This window comes from Brassica rapa, chromosome A09 (assembly GCF_000309985.2).
Source record: "Brassica rapa cultivar Chiifu-401-42 chromosome A09, CAAS_Brap_v3.01, whole genome shotgun sequence".
In the NCBI taxonomy this organism is placed as follows: domain Eukaryota; kingdom Viridiplantae; phylum Streptophyta; class Magnoliopsida; order Brassicales; family Brassicaceae; genus Brassica; species Brassica rapa.
The window spans coordinates 31,160,243-31,177,301 of NC_024803.2; the positions used below are offsets into that span (position 1 = coordinate 31,160,243).

A 17,059-nucleotide genomic window follows, 5' to 3' on the forward strand; every position below is an offset into this window, starting at 1 on the left:
CTATAAATTATTAGAAATTTGAAGATTCCCACTCTGAAAATTTTGTGATCAATAGATTATTTTTTGTCATAATAAGTTACAAATGATCATAAAATTGTATTAATATGAATTTTTATTTAATATTATAAGAAGATACACATGATTTTAAAACCATATGAGTAAAAAATATAATTTAATAATAAAACATATATATATATATATTATACTATATACCATAAGATTACATAAATATTTTAATATTAAAAATATCAATGAATTTTTAAAAACATTTATAAATTATAAACTTATTAAAGATTTCACATTGAAAATTTTGTTATCGATGATTTAAATATTCAGTTATAAAATGATATGAATGATCATAGAACTGTATGATTATAAATTCTCATTTAATAAATGACTATATAAAATATACTATTCTTAGAAAAATAGGTTGGTCTATCTTAACTTACATTATATTTTTATTAAACTAACTATCGAATTGATAAATAATCTACCAAATTTTTTTTTGCACCTTCCTTAATTAGAAGCTACGAAATTACCTAATATGATTAACGTATATATGAAAATTAATTATTATGAATAATAAATATTTGATAACAATTTTTGTATCTTAGTTCTTTTTTTTAATTTTATATTATTGAAAGATATTAAAAAATCACATTAAATATATAATAAAAACATTTATATTTTTTCTTATATGTTATATTTTGAATTTTTCAAAACGTCTATATATTATTAGAAATTTGAATATTCCCACTCTGAAAATTTTGTGATCAATAGATTATTTTTTTTGTTATAATAAGTTACAAATGATCATAAAATATAACGCATATGAATTTTTAATTAATAAATATTCAAACTAAATAATATATATATATATATATATATATATATATATATATATATATATATATATATATATATATATATAAATACTAATGATTTAAAGCAACAAGATTGGCTGATCAATTTAGTCGTCGAGTTGAAATCTTTCAAAAGTATGTGAAAGACTAAAGTCAAAGTAAATATGGATTTAGAATAGTAGTTATATTTTACTAACCGAAATACCGAAAAAAACCGAATCGAACCGAAACTAACCCGATATCCGAATTGAACACCCATAATCCAAATGAAGCCAAACTATTGTTTTATTCTCCAAAATATAATAAAAATAATAACTTAATTTCGCGCAAGGCGCGGGTCTTATCCTAGTACCTCTTTAATTTATGAACAACAAAATATTTTCTACTTCTTTAAAAAATTTCAACGACGCATCATTTCATACATCTCTTTTGATTTCTGAATAATGCACCAATAAATCAATCGACACGTTCAAGTGTTTAGTTATCTTAATTCCTCATACACCACCATCATAGAAAGATTATGAGATCTTTGGATATGACCTTCATATGTATTTCTCTTAACATCTTCATGATATTTTTATAGGTTTCTCTATATATAATAGCAAATATGTTTTGTTTTATACTTGCGTCATTATTTTTTATAAAAAATAGTCTAATGCAACCATTGAACTTATCATAGTTTTATAATCTAACAAAAAGAATATATTATTTATAAGATTGGAAATTATCAAACTGTTGTAGTAAAAGACATGTTCTTCTATACAAATATTTTGTTATTTCAAAATACACAAATAAAAGCTAAAAGTTAAAAAAAATATATGAATGTGATAGATATAAAATCATCTTCGACTGTATATTATAGAGTATAAAAAAAATTGATAATATCTAATAATTTTTTGGGTTTTACCATAAATATAATGTGAGTGTGCCATATAAATAAATTTTAAAATATTGTTGTAATTTTAAAATAGTTTTTCGTATTTAATCTATTCCACTTCTGTTTGAATTTCTATGATAGTTTATCTAACAGTTGTAAATTTTGAAACTTAATAAGGTAAAAATTTATAAAATTTTATATTACAAAAATTTAATATCTAAATGAATGTGGTGATGTTAGTGATAAATAACTACTAAATACAAAAAAAACTAAGCATAAAACTGAAAATAATACATTTAGAATTGCGGTTGTAAGTTATACTTCCATGAGTGCCAATACATGAAATTGGTTCTTAAGAAAGTCTAATTTAATGGTTTAAATTAATATTATAAATGAGAATTATTTATGTAGGAATCATATTGGAAATAAAAGGCATTCATTCATTGAAATAATTTTATATCTTCCAATTATTACTTTTTTTTTTGTTATTCTATAATATAGTGTTCTTAATAACATATTTTATCTTGAAGAACTCTATGAAACACATATTTGGCACTCTATTTCCATTACATAATATTTCACGCAACCATCGTTTCATGTCTGATCTTAATTTAATTTTCTTTCGATTTTAGGTTACAATATGGAGGAAACTCACTTTTCAATTTTATTAGATCAATATTCTCTATAATAATTTTTAAGCTAAATGTTTTAGATTTATTTTAAATATGAATTGCTTACATAGAGTTGAGATTAGAAGGCATCCATTCATTTAAGTAGTTATATCTCTTAAAACAACCATTTCATTTAGTTAAAGTTTTTCAACAGTTACGTCTTCGAAAATTGTTACTACAAATTGTATAAAAACTCTATTAAATTCGAATGCCACTCAATTTTTTAACATTATATATTTGCATCAATCATTTGCTATTTACTAAAATTATATATATAATTTGACCCATAAATGGGCAATAGGAACAATGCTTATTGGTTACACAGAAAAAACATTATTAGCTAAGTTACAACGATTTAGACAGTACTCATCTGCTATTTAATATTCGATCAGTCTTATATTATAGAGATAAAATGTTGCAGTAAAAAACTTCATATCTAAGAAGATTTTTTCCAGTAATAATAAGGTCAAGATTAATTTTTATTTATAATTGTAAATGGATACTTTTGCAAATTGCTATTTTCTATTATGTTTTTTTGGGAGATTATTAAAAGACAACTACAATTTTTTTTTTGTTATTCTTTTGAGTAGCTAACATTGTCAATATTTGATCTTTTCCCATAAATTCCTTAATTGATCAGTATTTAAAAAAAAAACTTAAAATTTTAAAATAACTCAAACTAATATTTCATATGTGTATATTATATTTTGAAACTTGTGTATAGTAAAAATATATAATAAATAAATGTGGGAGTAAAATGGAACACAAATAATAAATTAATAAAAAACAGATACAAATTTTAGTAAATAATGGATTAAATAGTACTATTACTATTTTGATGGCATAAGATCATCTCCAATGGATTATTCTATTTTTTCTTCAAAATATAATAACTCTATAATGGAGTTAGGTTCTTCTCCTATAGTATTCTATTTTAAAATGCAATAGTTATAACCAAAAACTAAATAAATTATTCTATTTATGGAACATATCTATTTTTACTCTATTATAAAGTGAAAAATAGAGTAGGATTATTTCAAAATCTATTTTAGAGTAAATATAAAATGAAGTTAAATATATTCTAAAATAAAGGATATGAGGAGTATTTATTATAAAAAATAACTATATAAAAGAGCGTCTTGTGTCTCATTCAGGCAGATGCCTAAAAAGTGGAGATCGAAGCCTAAATCAAGAATCTATATTTATCTGTGGATGAAAGGATACTCTGAATTAAAAACATTTGGCGAGAAACATTTTGAAACAGTGTCGTAAGTCAATGATAGGTTCCTGAGTACCATCTATTGGTTAATGGAATTATGTTTTGTCAATTTGCTTTAGTCTCTGGTTTGATGGTTGCACATGCTGAAATACCAATTATGGGTTAAAAAAAATGCCCAATGCCAAAATAGTTGTCATGCAGACTTCGGATTAAGAAATCCGCAAAGGCTAATCAAAGAGGTTGACATCCCTAATACTGAACACGAGAGAAGGTTGACCAATCTTTGCCATCGTCTCAACTCGGTATTCCTGATAAAAATGTTAATTTATTTTTTTCTAAATTCAACAGCCAATTTGTAGTTAATTTTGTTACGTACATCTTACGTCTCATTCTTAAGTTATTAAATTGTTTTATTTTAAACTAATATATTCATGGGGAATTGCCACTAATACCACTTTGCTAATACCACTTTTCAACTTTACACTTTTCAACTTTACCATTAAAATTTTAATAGACAAAGTACAATTATACCCTTGAATAATTAAACCTAAATTACTCTCTTTCTCCCCCAATTCTAAATTTGAGAGTTCCCAGATTGATTTCGAATTCGACGGTGATCAAATCCGACGACACTGACGAGTTCTTCGGACGGCGCTGGCGAGGTCTCCGGCGGATTTGACGGCGCTGACGAATTCTCCGACGAAGCTGAAAAACTCTACAAGCTCAGGTGAACAAGACGATCTGTCACTTTCTCCTCCATTGAGAAATAATGACGATGGCGACGAGCGTTGATTCGCTTCTGGAGAAGCTCAAATAGGAGGAGCTTTACCTTTCCACCAAGTAACTGGGAGTCCTTACATTCTCAGAGCCGCCAATTTCCTCCTCCAACTCGTGCTTCTCCTCTATCTTCTTCCTTTGTCTCTGTAAGTTCACCATTTACGCTTTTCATGTTTGTATGCGTGGAAACATGAGCTTTGCATTTTGCTTGAGTGGCTAGTATCGGAAACCTAATAAGGAATGATTTGGGAAAAAAGAAGTATCAATTTTTTTTATTTGAGTTTAGTACTCGGTGTACTGTATTGAATTACAGCAAAATCATTATCTTTGGGAAGATTACGATATGATGTTCTTAGATTTCTATTCTTAGTAATTAATTACAGAACAATGGAATATCTTTAGTGCTTAGATGAAAGACGTATATTGAGACTACTTATTCTTTTGGCCACATTCTCTGACAATTTTGTTGCTTTTTAATAGGAATTAAGCTTGGTTAGGTTGGTGTTGAATGCCCTGCAAGGTGTTGAGTCTTCTCTTATTAGCATACATAAGCTCTCTTATGTATTATTCTGAGCCAGCTGATAGGACAACCCACCAAAGTCTGAGCTTGTGGCATCGGTTATCAAGCACTGACGCCTTGGGACAGATTCTTTGAAACATATGATGCTTTGGTTCTTTGGTCTTTCTTCTCTTGTTAAGTAGGTGAAAATGAAGAAGCCAATAACAAGAGCTGCTATACTCTTGTTAATCAGACTTTTGCTATTGCTGTGAGAAAGGTCCTAGAAGGCTATATATCTGGTCTGGATACATTATGTGCATCTGCAGAACTGAGGCGTTCATCTAACATTGTGGTTTTGTAAACCCATTATAAATTTTTATAAACCATTATAAATTCAGAAACCCCAAGTATCTCTCAATGAATCATCTCAATACTCAATTATACCTTTTTATAAGGCCTTATAAAAGAAACTGTAAAAGAATGATGTTCTTTAATAAGCAAAGAAATGGTGGAAAGTTGGTTAATTTGGTGATTTATAAACTCTTAAAAATAGATTTATAAACCTTGTAAATTAATTTATGAACACTTATAAATAAATGTAAAAACTCTTATAAATAGCTTATAAGTTCTTGTAAATAGTTTTATAAACTCTTTTAAATAGCTTTATAAATATTTATATATGTTTTAAAAACTTTATAGATGGTTGACACATGTCTTTCTGTAATATATATGTATAACACGTGTTCTTATAAGTGATTGTAAGCTGTAAATCATTTGTACTTTACATTTACTCTAGTTTCTTTTTTAAGAAAATTAGTAACAAGCATCTTCATGTATTTATATCTCCGACTTTAATTTTTAAACTTTTTAAACTTATAATAGCTTTATGAATATTTTACTTCTAAATGTAAAGATTTATAAAATCTTATAAGAGATTTATAAACTCTTGAAAAAGATTTATTTTCTCTTACAAATTGTGCGATGAAGATTATTAAACTCTTATAATATTTTTATAAACCCTTATATACAGATTTATAAGCCTCTATAAAATGTTATAAGACTTCATAAAATAATTACCTTCATAAACTCTTATAGACTGCAGTAGATATTTTATAAAGTATTACAAATCTATTTATAAACCTATATGAATCAATTTATACATTCTTGTAAATCAAAATAAAATATCCCAAGTCTACTGATTGTTTGAAGAGCTCATCAACTTGGTGCTCCCCAATCTGCCATGGCTCTATGATGATGATGCCTTCTACTCCTCTTGCTTGGCGGTTTGATTCAGCTGAATTCACACTCAAAGAAGACTATAACGACTTCTTTCTGAATGTATGTTTCTTAATGTCTCAAGAAGCATTCATCCTTCAGATTAAGTACTAGTAACAAGCAACTATCGTTTAACAATGCTTCATTTCTTAATATACTTACAACGCTTTGTCATACACTCTACACCTGATTTCATGAAATAAAAAGTTGTAACACTTCAAAATACCACTAACCTGATTCTTCTGATATGTTTTTTGGCTGAATAGATATTTCTCAAACAGCTTAAAAAGACTCTCTAAACTATTTATAAATCTTTTGATAAAGTCTTATAAAACCTTTATATTTTTTTGTAAACCCTATACAAACTCATCAAAACCCATTAAAATCTTTTATAAACCCTTATAAATCTTTTTTTTTTGTCAACATTCTTTTCATTTAAGCCTCATGGGCTGAAATTATGGGCACAAGTCTTTCGGCTTAAAGCCCAACACTTTGATACACAAGATTAAATTCATAAAAATAAAGAACACGTGCATGTTTTATAAAGAGATGATGATACGTGGCAGATTCTGAGGCACATGCGGACAGCGAACAATGCTCCACCGCTTCAGACCCCACCGCTTCAGCTCCACGAACGAAGAAACCTCTTTTGTCGGACTTACAAATCTTATATGTCTTTATAAATGGTTTATAGACTCCTACAAATAATTTTACATACCCTTATAAATTATTTTATAATGGTGTATCAATTTTATAAATTATTTTTATAAACCCTTATAAACTATTATACAAACCATTATAAGTTGTTTTATAAAGCTTTCTAAATGGTTATAGACTCTTTTAGTTGATTTATAAACCTATACAACTCTTATAATACCCCTTATAAATTGAATATATGCTTTCATAACATTTTTATAAACTTTTATAAATAGTTTATAAATTGCTTTTATAAACCCTTATAAATTATTTACATTCATCAATAATCATAGATCCACCCCCATTGGTTGATCTGAGAAAGTGAACCATAGATCTTAGAGACTCTTAAAAATAATTTATAAACATTTATAAATCGCTTATAAACTTACAAAAATGTTTTATAAACTTTTGTAAATGATTTATAAACTCTTATTTGCCCTTTAAATTTCTTTTCTCTTCACTTTTATCTTCTTTCATGTGTTATTGCTTTATATCATATACTGCAAAAAAGTAAATCCACAAAATTTTGTTCCCATTAACTTTTCTTCTTTTTATATCCTTGTTGAACTAATTGTACAACACTGTCAAAATCTATGTCATTAAGATCTGGATGCGTTGGGGTCACCAAATGTTTGTATTCCTTAGAGAATCCAAACATTTTAAACCAAAAGATGTAACAAATAATAAACAAGTTTTATAAGTCTCCCAAATCTCTAATTTACAAATTTATAAACCCATATAAAACTATATTTATAATCTTTTATAAAATGCTTCACATTATTGACCAAAACAACGATTGGATAATCACTTTTAGATTGTCTAGTGGATCTGTTCCAGCTTCATAAATCCTCAGAGGAATCACGAAGATGTGCAAAATTCATTGTTATCTAACTGCCTGACGAAATAAAAAGATAATGTTAACTTTTAATCGTGTAAAGATACCTTATCCAAGCATAATGTTCATGTATTTTGGTAACAGTCTTACAAAGAATATAGGATAACACAACACAAGACTTCTCATGTTCACATGTTTATATGTTGTTCTATAGATATATACGATGAACTCTTGTTTAAGAACTTCTTTTATAACACCTTGTAAATCGTTGAGATGTATTATCAGCAATATCCTAAAACCCAGATTTATAAGGGATTATAATTCCTTAATATGCAGTGTACTATTGGAAAATACCTCTCTTAAATCGACATATTCAAAATGAGAAGTCTGAAGCATCAATGATATGAACTTAATAAAACGATGATATGAACTTCTAATCATGGTCTAAGATGGATAAGCATAGTGTTCATGTATTTCGACAAAAGTCTTACAAATAATATAGGATAACACAACAAAAGACTTCTTGAGTTCACACATTTATATGTATAGACATATACAACTCTTGTTAAAAATACTTCTTTTATAGATCAACATGTTCAAATGAGAAGTCTAAAGCAATCTTGTTTGATTGTTTCATTGGAAACTTTTCTAGAAATTATAAGGAACCAAGATAGACACAACTGTCACTAATCAGTCAAAAAAAAAACTAAATTAATATATTTGGAAGAAAGAGAGAAGCTAATTTAAAAAGTCTTACTTTCATAATTCATCGTAGAAAGAGCAATTGATACTAAAACACAAACTCGTTAAAGACATACACACTGAATTTCATGAATACGACGACGGCGGGGCTCGATGAAGAAGACGACAAACTCGTTAAAGACAGACACGGTGAAGCTCATAAATACAGCAACGACATGTTTGAGGAAGACGAAAGAGAAGCTTGACGAAGAAGACGACGAACTCGTTAAAGACGGACACCGTGAAACTCATGAATACGGCGACGGTGGATCTCCACGAGAGAGAAGATAGATCTGAAAAGAGGCGTTTATGGTTGAAGATAAGGAAAGGTTAATTTAGTCTTTTGCCATTTAATGAAGAATGTATTTTTGAAAATGTCCATTTAGTGGTGGTAAAAGTGAAAAGTGGTACACTACAAAGTGTATAATTGAAATTTCCCCTATATTCATTAATTAAATCAAACAAAATTTAAAAGTATTAAATATAAATAGATAATTCTATTAATATTAAATACTTTTTTTGGTAAAGAATTTAGTTGCCCATACGAACGTGCGGATTTGTTTCTTAGTAATAATAATTTTATAATTGAAGTGATCAATCAACTCTTAAGGACAAAGCCTTGAAGCATTAACAAAATTATTCTCAAAATTATTGAAATGTATTTTAAAAATTTGGAAAGTATAACTTTTTTTAATGGGTAGAGCATCATAAATAAAAATATTCTACCTTGTATTTTAGAAATTAAATACTAAGAAAAATTTAAAAATTATAATATTATTTTAATTTAATTGCAAATATTTTTTATTTTAAATAATCAAATATAAATTAAAAATATAAAAACACAATGATAAGTTAATATCATATTAAATTGTAATTTTAATAAAAGTTGATGAATATCTAATTTTGATTATTTCATACGTAGAATTATGATTTTAAATTTAAATAAACATACCTAAACAAATTAAACATTAGTGATTTGACCGATAGATTCTAAAACAAACTTTAAAAATGTGCACCTAACACAACAAACATTTACGTTTTTGGTTTAATTTAATTTAAAAATAAACGTTAGAAAAATAAATAGGTAGATTACCACATTTCAATCATAAAAATAGTTTAAAATTAATTAATGCAGGTCATAATAATGGATTAATCCAATAAATCCATATCAATAATAAAAACATTAAACATTAAAACCAATAAAATACATTAAATGGATGAAATATTTTTTCAAACAATAGCTTTATTTAATTCTATCAATTAGGTATTATATAAAAAATAACCACTTACTCAAAATTTAATGTAAACATATGATAGCTGAAAGATTTAGAAAACATGTTTTTCGTTGCACCAACTATGGTTAGCTAGTAAGTGACGAATCCACATGTGTTTGAGACGATTCTACATTGTGTTTGAGAGGGGGTCTTTTTCTATGGGTCAATCCATATAAAAGTAGGCCAACCTGTAAGGGGTTCAACTTTACGTCCACACATGTCCTGCATAGTTAAGTGATTTTATGGCCAACCTGCGGAACTCCATTTGTTATCGATAATAATATATTTAGGAAAACCTTTGTGCCTTATATTATTCATAATCTTTATATTCTTTCAAAGTTCTTATTTTTAAAATTGTTAAGCGAGTTAGCATACAAATAGTCCAATCCGCAGCGGACTCTATTTTATTTTTGTTTGTGTGGACACGACTCGCCGCAAATTGTGTACATGTCTATATCCACCGCGCTACTAGGCTACTTGGCCATAACCGCAGGTTGCGGCCTTCATTGACATCTTTAAAAGGGGCAACCGTCCACTATAAATTTTTAAAATTAGTATAGTTTTGTGAATTTGTATAATACTGCTCATGTTGAAAATTTATTTTTATAAAGTTATGAAACCGATTTTATAATTCTGCTTCAGATATAATTTATTTCTATATCCTCCACTAAGTATACTATCCCCTATATATTAATCCTAGAGCATTACAACATATTTTCGTAGCCACATGTCATCATGAAAATGATTCTTAGAATTGTTAGGAAAAAAACTAACAATCAAATTAATTAGTAGTGTATAAAAGAATTTTTTATTTCCTTAAATAAAAGTTTTGGAATTACCAAATATGGTTAACATATATATGATAATTAATGATTATGAATAATATATATTTGATAATAATTTTTCTAACCTCTCTCTTTCTTGTTTAATTTTATACTATTAAAACAAATTCAACAATCACATTAAGCATATAATAAAAAATTAGTTTTTTTCTTATATGTTTTATTTTGAATTTTTAAAAACAACTATAAATTACTAAAATTGGTAAAAATCCCACCTTGAAAATTTTGTGATCAATGGTTTAAGTTTTTTTTGTTCAAGCAAGATAAAAATAATCATATATCGTAGGATGGACGTTCGGATACACGTTTGGGTTCATATCGGATATTTCAGTATAAAGGTTTGGGTTATATTTCTACATTTCGAGTCTTGTTCGGGTATCTTATGTCCGGGTTCAGATATTTTGGGTTGGGTTCAAATATTTAAATTTTGAAGAAAAAAAAAATAAATTATTCATTGTTTAATTTATTTTTTGTATTTTTAACTTAACTGGTTTTCTAATTTTTAAAAGAGTAAACTATTAATAGGTTAGAAAGACACAAAATTAGTAGTTGTTTCGAAATTTTAAATGCAACTTTTGTTAAGGCAAGAAACAAAAGCTTAATATGTATTTTAATTGAGTAGCAAATAATTTTGTCCATAATTTACTATCTAATTTTGAGCAATAAACATTATTAATACAAATATTTTGAATAAAGTGAGAGAAATAAACTAGAAATATAGGGTTATATATACTTATGTTTGATTATCTTTATATATCCATTCGGGTTCAGATATTATCCGTTCGGACTCAGATATTACCTGCACTGGTGAAATAAGTAATTTGTTTTGTTGTTTTTGAATTAGATGATTTTTAGACCGAGCTGGTGAACATATACTAGACCAGACATTTATATTTTGAGTTTGCACTTATATTCTATAACAACTTGATATATTATATTTGAACATTAACCCGTTAGTATTGTTTGCCGGTGTTTTGTTTTCAAAATTTTTATTATTAGATATGTTTCTGAAGTTAACTAATTTTTACAGATGTCTATTTTTTTTTAAATTGATACTTATGTAAACCAAATTCATAGAAGAAGTTAAAAAAAGAAACTTAACTCATATCAATGAAAGAAAGACGGGAACGAAAGCAAAATTTTATAGAGGTAGAAAATAAAATCACTTATGAAAAGTAAATAGTAAACAAATCGAGAGCAGAAAACCTAATTCATTTTCGTCATTATACAATCGATATTGTCTATTTAGTTTTGGTGATTTATGTTAGCCGTAAAATTTAATTTCTTTTGTGCATATGAAGTCTTAAAAAAAATTAAAATGAGATGAAATACGTTAATTATTCAACAACGATAATATATTTAAGATACCAACATTTGTATTCATCATTTTATAATCGATAAAATATGTAGTGTTGCAAAATGTCAAAACCATTTAATAAATAAACACTATTATAAAAACCCACTCAGCTCATGTCGTCACTAATCCTTGAAAGACTAATCATCTCATTTACTGACTCAGAGAGTTGTGGAGGAGTAGGAATGTCGTCACTATAGTGATCTTTGTTATCTGTGAAAACCTAAGGAATACGAAACTATAATTAAACCCTAAAACTAATCATCCAAAAAAATGTAACATATAAAAAAAAAAGAGGTAACCAACACCAAAACGACATCTATACTATACTAAAAGAAGAATAACTTGAAAGGAGAGGATGTCCACATCAGCAAAGAAAATCAGCCAACCATATGTTTTTAAATTGCCATGTCATATTGTTTTGCAACAAAAAAAAACTTTAATCATTAATTTATTAAACTATAGCCGACGTATACGATGCTCCTCCTTCCTTCAATCTCCACTTCGCTGGCTAAAAGAAAACCAAAACGTCAAGTTTTCATTAATTTTACTTAAAATAGAACATACTATAAAATAACAAAAGAAAGCGACTAAGAAAAATTAACTGCCCAAACAAATACTAGACAACCCTACATGATAACTAAATGGACATTAACAATCAATCAACATCATTAAAAAATATCGAATCTAGAGATATCTTCCTCTCCTTAACTATGTTTGTTGCACTATATATTCTTCTTTTATAGCCAAATATAATACAACAATTATTGTTAACCAAGGGAAATCATTCGTGGTAGGTCAATTCTAGCAAGTCACACACTCATATTATATATATATATATATATATATATATTATACTCTTAAATCTCAATACTGATAAAGTAATTAACATTTACATGCAAGAACACTTATGAAAAAAACAACTTATTGAGTTAATATTGTAGAAAAGAAGAACAGATAATAAAAAACATACATAACACATTTGCAACAAATTGAAATATATAAGTTAGCAGTTGGGTGTAGCGCAAGAAAATTTCTACGATCTAAGCCAATTTTAGCATTCTCTTAGAGTGTACTTCATATGATATTTTCAGATAAACAGCATAAAACGTTTAACTAACTAAATGGATACATTGTGTTTAATTTGTTAAAAAAATAAAGAAAAAATATTTATAAATAAAAATTAAAATTCAGTAAAAATAAAATTAAAAATTATCTTAAGCGTGAATTTGATGTCTACTCTAAATGTTTTGTAAATTAAAATAAAGTTATGTCAAAACGTTTGTCAGAACATACAAGATTTGTATATACTAAATAAAGTAAATAATTAATGAAACTTTGTGGCTTTTCGTGTGTACCACTGAAAAAAATCAGCATATACTATTAAAGTAAAAATTAAAATATGTTTGTGGCTTTTGATTAGCTCATTACAAATACTTTTCTGAGAAGTTTTTTAGGATGATCTAGAATTTTTTTGTTACAAATATAGCATTCAAGGGTCAAAATGACAAAAAAGAGATTTCACTAAAAGATAAATAGACATTTATACTTCTATAGTTAACTAATATAGAATTATGGTTTAAATTAGAGGGGTGTGTACATGATTTTTCTTTAAAACAAACTACACAATTTCACATAAAAGTTTTTTAGTTTCAGTAATAATTTGGGATTTCAAGTTAAAATATTGAGAAATCTGAAAAAAAAAAATTTGAATTCAAAACTGTATTATTCAAAAATAAAAATTATTATTGTATTTTTATGGGTCGACGACCTATTTCCACACAATAACTATCAAAACCAAGCTCAATCTTCCTTTGTGTGGAAACGAGTTTCGATCTTTAAAATTGGGTGGAAATAGGTTGAGATAGTTTAATTGTGTCTAATTATGACGAGGGTGAAAGTTTGTGTGGATCTGTTACTATATGATAGTTATGGTGTGGAAATAGGTCGTCGACCCTATTTTTATTTAAATAATTATTATATTTAAATCTATAAAATAAAAGTAAAATGGTCTTTTACTTCTTTGTTGAAACATGTTTTAGTCATGTTCCTCTTTGTGAGTTATTAAATCTTAAAAGAGCAATTTGAGAAATTTGCCGTAATTCTTTTAGTTGTTATTTTCAGTCTATCATATATATATATACATTAGATTAATTTTCCATCATTTATTTATAATGTTATACCAAATATTTTTGTGTAAAGTTCAATTTAGTCACCAATCAATGCATTATGAAATAATTTTCTGTAAAGATCAATTTAGGTTAGAACATCACCAATCGATGCAATATGAGAAAGTTTTTCAAATCTCGAAAAATTTATATTCTGATTTCCGCTATTTTAACTCCATTTAAACTGTTTAATAATTAATAATTAATTTAAGAATGTAAAATAGTAATGGAAGTATGTTTCTACTCTAACGTACAAACAATATTGCAATGTTATATATATATATATATATATATTATTTTTTACACAACAACAATGACTAATAACATCTGCATATTTGAAATACGCATAATCTATCCAAAGTACTTTTACGTAGTATCTAAACATGGAATCATCCTCATTGAAATCTCCAGATTTCACATTTTTTTTAATAAATTATCATTAAAATAATAGTAAATACCAAACAAATTTTAATATTGAATAACTATAGTTTCAAATTAAAGATTATTGAATAATTTTTATTGGTTATCAAACTTTACAGATTTAAGTATTCAAAATTATTACACATTTATAAATATATATATATATATATATATATATATATATATATATGAAATGAAGGTCATTTACCTATTCTTAAAATAATAGTTTAAAAATTAAATCAGAATACTTATAAAGAAATATATGAAATATAAAATAATAGAAAATATTAAAAATTTATTAAATGTAGAGTATTTGAACTTTTAATAAAATTTAACATGATTACTAAAAGATTAATAGAATTTTTAACTATGTTTAAATCTAAAATATATACTAAAATATAAATTAACAATATTTTGAAGAAAAAAATTATATTTTTCAAAATATCTTTATAATTTGTTAAATATTATATCAAAACAAATAAGTTATATAATTAAATTTTGCCATTTAAGTTTAATATTAAAAATATACATGTAAGTTTTATAGACAAACAAATCGCGCGTAGCGCGGTGATACCTCTAGTCTTAATTAATTAATTAAAAACACGGTATCAGAAGAGTAAATGAAAGACATAGTTGGAAAACTAATCATCTCGTTTATTCTCCTTTTGCTTTCCTCCTGCAGATTACCACCAAACCGTGCCACGCTTTTTAAGTGAGACAAGTCTCGACATGTTTTGATCACATCGTTGCTTTTCTAAGTCGCTTTGGTGTTTCCTTTTACCTCCTGCAGCAGGTTGCTTAATTTGCACTAGGCTTGGAACATAAGAACACGCCTTTGCCCTACAGTGTATGTTTCCCCCTAAACGTTCTACGAATTTCAGTTTTTTTATAGTATCCAGCCTCTCCAGCAATGTTGAAAGTTTTGGAGTAGTCTTCTTCAAAACCCATGGCGACTTTCTTGTCCTCGTCAATAAAGAAACTATCACCTGTAATCAGAGAGTTATGATCCGGTTCTAACACTCTCAAGAACTTGCTCCACAACATCTTTTCTGCCTCAATCTTAGTAGTAATCCATACTCAAACTCCATTGGACCTGCTTCATTGTGCGTAAGTAAAACAGCAAGCTTCTCTTCTCTAACACATGATAAAGTCACATAGTCCTCATCACCAGCGTCAAACGGGAGACACAGAAGGGGACCAAAACTCTCACTTGTAAAATCGAAACAGATAATGTGATCGTCAATCACATCGTTTGTGTTTCTTTGTGAAGCAGGCCAGTAAGTATTTCCTTTGAGAGACACGCCAGGCTGATGACACAGTATACGCCAGTGTGGAGTGATATCAAGAGACTTCCATAAACTAGAGTCGAAATCGTAAATCTCATACCATAGAAATTCGTCTCTGGTCTTATAGTCAACGCACTGATCTATAAACCTCAAGAATTTGTAGCTACGACAAGAGCCCTTGTCCTCATATCCTAGAGCGTAACTGAACATGTCCCGTCTATATGGGCGATGAGAATATCTAAATTCTAAACACCTTGTTTGACACCAATACGGATTCCAAACAATAGCTTTGGTATCATCATCGTCGAAGATGCATAACAATAAACCGTCACAGTAGAAAACTTGAGATATCTTATTTTGTTTGTTAAGTTTACCTTTACACTCTATAAATGGATTTTCATTGTCCACGAGAGTGACCTTCATGAGATATAGATTGTAATCTATCATTGCGATCATCAGAGACTCACCTTCTTTTACTGCCCTTAGTTTACCAATATGCATCTTTGAAAGTGTCCCATTCTTTGCAAGTTAATCGCACTCCTCTCATTGATTTCAAGGGAACCCTATAGAGGATCTCCTCTACCAAATTTACCGGAAGATCGGAGATTCTAGTCATTGTTTAATTAAACCTGCAACTAGGTTTTTGTTTGTTTGTCCCTTGAACCTCAGAATCTCTATGTATACGTAACAACGGAAGACTCGTAAACTCTATACGAAGCTGGGCCTACCATGGGCTAGATATATTATATATTATATTTTTTTTAGGATAATCACATTTATAATTGTTAATCTTGATCTCTTTTTTTTGTCGACTAAGAAAAAAAAAGTGTTTCTTGATCTTGGAACATTTTTTATTGTATTTGTGTCGTCATGTTTCAATAACTGGGTCTTGAGCAGGGGTAGGAAAACAACTAAAACCAAGCAACCGGATAGTTGGAGAACCAAATTTTTACTCACGATATAAAGTCAGAAACTGAAACTATAGCTTCCAATTTTTGGAAAACCCTATACGGATCACATTTACACTCCAAAGATTTACCAAGACTAGTTTTCATAATTCTCTATCTTACATACATAATAAAATATCTATGTAATCTTTTTCATAATTGTAATATCGTAATAAATAAGCGTTAAAATATATATATATATATATATATATATATATATCTTAAGTAATTAACTATTCCAAATTCACAATAAGAACAAATAAAAGGGAAATTGCTAGTCGAAATATAACACAACACGTTGCTTATACAGCTACA

The 17,059-nt window shown here is 27.3% G+C and overlaps 1 protein-coding gene and 1 long non-coding RNA gene across 2 annotated transcripts; one reads left to right on the plus strand and one right to left on the minus strand.

Moving 5' to 3' along the window:
- Nucleotides 1-852: 852 nt before the first annotated feature.
- Nucleotides 853-8,893, plus strand: LOC117128012. Its single transcript, XR_004451089.1, has 2 exons — nt 853-4,553; nt 4,888-8,893. It is a non-coding gene; the product is annotated as an uncharacterized LOC117128012 (long non-coding RNA).
- A 2,531-nt stretch (nt 8,894-11,424) lies between these two features.
- LOC103840887 (F-box/kelch-repeat protein At4g33290-like) lies at nt 11,425-16,956 on the minus strand. The gene is given in 4 exon segments (XM_033279278.1): nt 11,425-15,393; nt 15,395-15,587; nt 15,590-16,305; nt 16,307-16,956. Coding segments are annotated over 4 exon segments (1,215 nt in total). The 5' UTR covers nt 16,414-16,956; the 3' UTR covers nt 11,425-15,194.
- Nucleotides 16,957-17,059: the final 103 nt, after the last annotated feature.